The 4,628-nt window shown below is 52.9% G+C and overlaps 2 protein-coding genes across 2 annotated transcripts; both read left to right on the top strand.

Annotated features, from left to right (window-relative positions):
• The first annotated feature begins 1,443 nt into the window (after positions 1-1,443).
• Positions 1,444-3,606, top strand: LOC123724545 (runt-related transcription factor 2-like). The gene is made up of 2 exons (XM_045688710.1): positions 1,444-1,546; positions 3,248-3,606. Exons 1-2 carry the CDS (start codon positions 1,444-1,446, stop codon positions 3,604-3,606), a joined length of 462 nt encoding a protein of 153 aa, XP_045544666.1.
• Positions 3,607-3,637: 31 nt separating this feature from the next.
• Positions 3,638-4,202, top strand: LOC123724544 (antifreeze protein Maxi-like; the record flags this gene model as incomplete). The annotated part of the gene is made up of 2 exons (XM_045688709.1): positions 3,638-3,996; positions 4,031-4,202. Coding segments are annotated over 2 exons (531 nt in total), but the record flags the coding sequence as incomplete, so codon positions are not given.
• Between the last annotated feature and the right edge of the window lie 426 nt (positions 4,203-4,628).

The raw sequence follows: 4,628 nt of genomic DNA, 5'->3' as shown, positions 1-4,628 counted from the left end.
CTGTTATTCCAGCACCATTTACACTTAAACATTTAAACGTCAACAAATCAACTAGGCTATATATGCTTAGTTTAATATACTGAAAGCAAACTTAAAGATACCAAAAATAATTTAGTCCAATCATGCGGTTGCTCATGGTACTGATTTCTCTCTCTCTCTGTGTGTGTGTGTGTGTGTGTGTGTGTGTGTGTGTGTGTGTGTGTGTGTGTGTGTGTGTGTGTGTGTGTGTGTGTGTGTGTGTGTGTGTGTGCGCGCACAACTAAAACCAAAATAGTTGACTCACCCTACTTGTAGACTAATTGAACACCAGTGCCATCCTCCTCTCTTTCATGTTGGCTAAACAGTCTCTGGCTCTGTCATATAGTTGTCACGCCCTGACCTGACAGAGCCTTTTCATTCATTTCACACTTTTCATTTTTGTTGACATAGGCCACCTATCTAAAATACTTGCTAGCCTAACTTCCTGACATGGGCATGAATGAACCACCTAAGTTAGCTAGCTATTTAACATGAGACTACTAGGCTATATCTAGACAACATATTGAACATTAATCGTCTCAGGCCAGTGGCACAACATATTCAGTTATGGTTAGATCGGAATCACTGTCATAATCATTGGCCTGTAAAGATAATTAAGTCAAAACCAGAAGTCCAAATCCCCATCTCCATCCATGGCTTAGGAAAGGGACAATTTAGCAACCTAGCTACTGCAGCACATCAACACAAGCAGACCAGAAACAGACACGTTTTTCTGAAAGTGACGTTTTGCTTAAGAAGTGGTTTGAAGCCAAATCCAAACTGGCCTCCCTTGGGTGGGCCTGCACCTGGACAACCCACCGTTAAGCTTAACTCAATGCTGATTGGCTAATTATTTATACTTTTTATTTATCAAGGTTGGTCAAATGCTTGCTGGCATCAATCAATCAAGTGCAACGACGACAACATCAGAATCACATACATGGGCTACACATACTGAGACAGAGGGGGCGCTGTTTCCCTCGCTCTGATGTTTTCTCCGGTTCAGATTAAGCCACTTGCAAATTGACGCCCCAAATTATGAAAACACAAAGATATATTATTTTATCATTTTAATTGTTTTATTGGTGAAATATTTAGGGAAGCCTGGCTTCCCTTGGCATCCATGAATACACGCCACTGGTTGTCTACGAAGCATGTGACAAATGCAATTTGACGGTTGGCTGTGTGGCAGGTGACATGGCAGTGCAGAGAAAGTCTTGTGGAAGGCATGGAGAGACTGGGCCAGGGTCTGTATTCACACAAGTCTCAGACAAAGGTGCTGATCTAGAATCAGGTCCTCACTACCCATATAATCTTAATTAGTATGATCTAAAAGGCACAACTCATCATGCAACACTCCTACTCTGAGACACTTTGTGAATACAGGCACCTGTGCTGTAATGGAGGGGGCGGGGTGAGGGGGAGATGGAGGGCCCGGTGTGGGCCCGGTGCTGTGTTGGAGGAGGCCTGGGTGAGGGGGAGATGGAGGGCCCGGTGTGGGCCCGGTGCTGTGTTGGAGGAGGCCTGGGTGAGGGGGAGATGGAGGGCCCGGTGTGGGCCCGGTGCTGTGTTGTAGGACTAACTGAACCGGAGCTCCAACCAGAGACAGATTAAGGACTGCAGTGCATTTATCTGCAGCTTGTAAATGAGCAAGTGGCCAGTGTAGTTACTGCCAGACCAGGGTATTGGAACAAGGGGCTTAAGATGCTATCAGAGAATAGCAGGGCCTGCAGGCACTCTGTAGATTATGAAGAAAAGACAGTGGATAAAGTGTTGACAAACAATCACGGGGTTATTAGGCATTAATGATATGCTAAGTCTCTGTCTGGCCCTCCAACAGCAGTAAGCAGACCTTTGGGCTTCAACGTTAGTCGCCTTATCAAGGTCAGGAGTTATCAGTTGACAGTGGCTAGCTCGGAGGTCAATCCGTTTCAATAGACCACGTAGTACTGTATGTCTCCGTGTGTGTCTTTGTTTGTTTGTCTTTTGGTTTGTTTATCATTGATGATGACTAACCACCAATTTATGACCATAGTAAATGTACTTTATTAAAAAAAAACAATGTTTTTGTTTTATTCATTGATAGCATGTACCTAGGAATCGTTCCCAATTTTTCAAAAAGACATGAGGAACTTCCTATGTCGATATGGATTGCGTTCTATTTCACAACCTCCAAAATGTAGACAAAGAGACGTAGATCTCAATGCTCTCTGTATTCCATGTTGACAATGGTAACTGTATTATATTATTGTCCGTTGTCGCCTTTTGCGATGCAGAATCCAAATTTGAGCCCAACCTTTAGCAAGGGGCTCAGCCCTACTTTCATACCCCTTCTCTCAAAAGCAAGATGAAACAAACCAGAAAGCAAGCAATTTTATTGTTCACTGGTATCTTTAATTGTGATGAAAAAAAGGGATTATGTAGATTTTGGTAAGCCTGCCTGACAAGACATATTTCAAAGTGAATGGGGCCATAGAACAGGAATATGTGTCAGTGTTGGGGCTTAGTGGAACGTCTCCTCAATAATAGGGTAATCCCAGAGTCTAGGGATCCCTCCTTTACCATCTCCCTGCCAAGAAGAGAAGAGAAAGAAGAGAAGAGAAGAGATGTCTACTGGTCTTCCATTATAACCTCTAGTCTCCACACAAAGAATGGGAAGCATTGAGCTGGTTACCCTCATACAATGTAAGGCGCTTTGAGACCATAGTGAAAAACACCACAGAAATGAAAGACATTATTACTATTGTTGTTATAATAACAATAATAATAGTATTAAGAATTATTTTGATGATGGTTGTGGTGGTAGTAGTAGTATAGTATAGTAGTATAGTAGTAGTAGAAGTGGAAGTGGTAATGGTAGCAGTAGTAGTATTGGTAGTGGTAGTGGTAGCAGTGGTAGTAGTAGTAGTAGTAGCAATAGAAGTATAGTAGCAGTGGTAGTAGTAGTGGTAGCAGTAGTAGTGGTAGTGGTAACAGTAGTAGTAGTAGTAGTAGTAGTAGCAGTGGTAGTGGTAGTAGTAGTAGTAGTAGTGGTAGTGGTAGTGGTAGTGGCAGCGGCAGCAGCAGTGGCAGCAGCAGCAGCAGCACGGCAGTGGCAGCAGCAGAGCAGCAGCGGCAGCGGCAGTGCCAGCAGCGCAGCAGCAGCAGCAGCAGTGGCAGGGCAGCAGCAGCAGCAGCAGCGGCAGCGGCAGCGGCAGCGCAGCAGCGGCAGCGGCAGTCCTAGCGGCAGGAGCAGCGGCAGAGCGGAGTGGCGGCGGCCGCAGCAGCGGCAGCGGCAGTGCAGTGGCAAGGCAGCAGCACCAGCGCACAGCGGCAGCAGCAGCAGCAGAGCAGCAGCAGTGGCAACCGGCAGTGGCCCCGGAGCAGCGGCAGCAGCAGCAGCAGCAGCGGCAGCGGCAGCGGCAGCAGCGGCAGCGGCAGCGGCAGCAGCAGCACAGCAGCAGCACCACAGCAGCAGCGGCGGCAGCGGCAGCAGCAGGCGGCAGTCAAGCAGCAGGGCGGCGGCGGCGGCAGCGGCAGCAGCAGCGGCGGCGGCAGCAGTGGCAGTGCAGCAGCAGCGGCAGCGCAGTGGCGGCAGCGGAGCAGTAGACAGCAGCAGCAGCAGTGGCGGCAGCGGCAGCGGCAGCAGTACAGCAGCAGACAGCAGCGGCGTGGCAGTGTAGCAGCAGTGGCAGCGGCAGCGACAGCGGCGGCAGCACCAGCAGCAGTGGCAGCGGCAGCAGCGGGTGGCAGCAGCAGCAGCAGCAGCAGCGGCAGCAGCAGTGGCAGCAGCACAGCAGCGGCAGTGCAGGCAGCGGCAGCGGCAGTGGCAGCGCAGCGGCAGCAGCGGCAGCAGCAGCAGCGCAGCAGCAGCAGCAGCAGCGGCAGCGGCAGGGCAGCAGCGGCAGCAGCGGCAGCGGCAGCAGCACAGCAGCAGCAACGACTGCGGCAGCGGCAGCGGCAGCGGCAGCGGCAGCAGCGGCAGCAGCAGCAGCAGCAGCAGCGGCGGCGGCAGCAGCGGCAGCGGCAGCAGCAGCGCAGCAGAGTTATGGCAGCAAGCAGCGGCAGCGGCAGCAGCAGTGGCAGTGGCAGCAGCGGCAGCGGCAGCAGCAGCAGCAGCAGCAGCAGCGGCAGTGGCAGCGGCAGCAGCGGCAGCAGCGGCAGCGGCGGCAGCGGCAGTGGCAGCGGCAGCAGCACAGCAGTAGCACGCAGCTAGTGGCAGAGCAGCGGCAGCGGCAGCGGCAGTAGCAGCACAGCGGCGCAGCAGCAGCGGCAGTGAAGCAGCAGCGGCTGCGGCAGCGGCAGTGGCAGAGCGCAGGGCGGTGGCAGCGGCAGCAGCAGCGCTGGCAGCGGCGGCGGCAGTGGCACAGCAGCAGCAGCAGCAGCAGTAGCAGCGGCACCCGGCAGTGGCGCGGACAGTGGCAGCAGCAATAGCAGCAGCGGCAGCGGCATGGAGCGGCAGCAGCAGTGGCAGTGGCATTAGCGGCAGCGGCAGCAGCAGCAGCAGCAGCAGCGGCAGTGGCAGCGGCAGCGCAGCAGCGGCAGCGCAGCAGCAGAGTGGCAGTGGCAGCAGCGGCAGCAGCAGCAGCAGCAGTGTCAGCGGCAGACAGCGGCAGCGGCAGCAGCAGCAG

This window comes from Salmo salar, chromosome ssa10, assembly GCF_905237065.1.
Source record: "Salmo salar chromosome ssa10, Ssal_v3.1, whole genome shotgun sequence".
NCBI lineage: Eukaryota > Metazoa > Chordata > Actinopteri > Salmoniformes > Salmonidae > Salmo > Salmo salar.
This window is presented reverse-complemented; position numbering and strand designations above follow the sequence as displayed.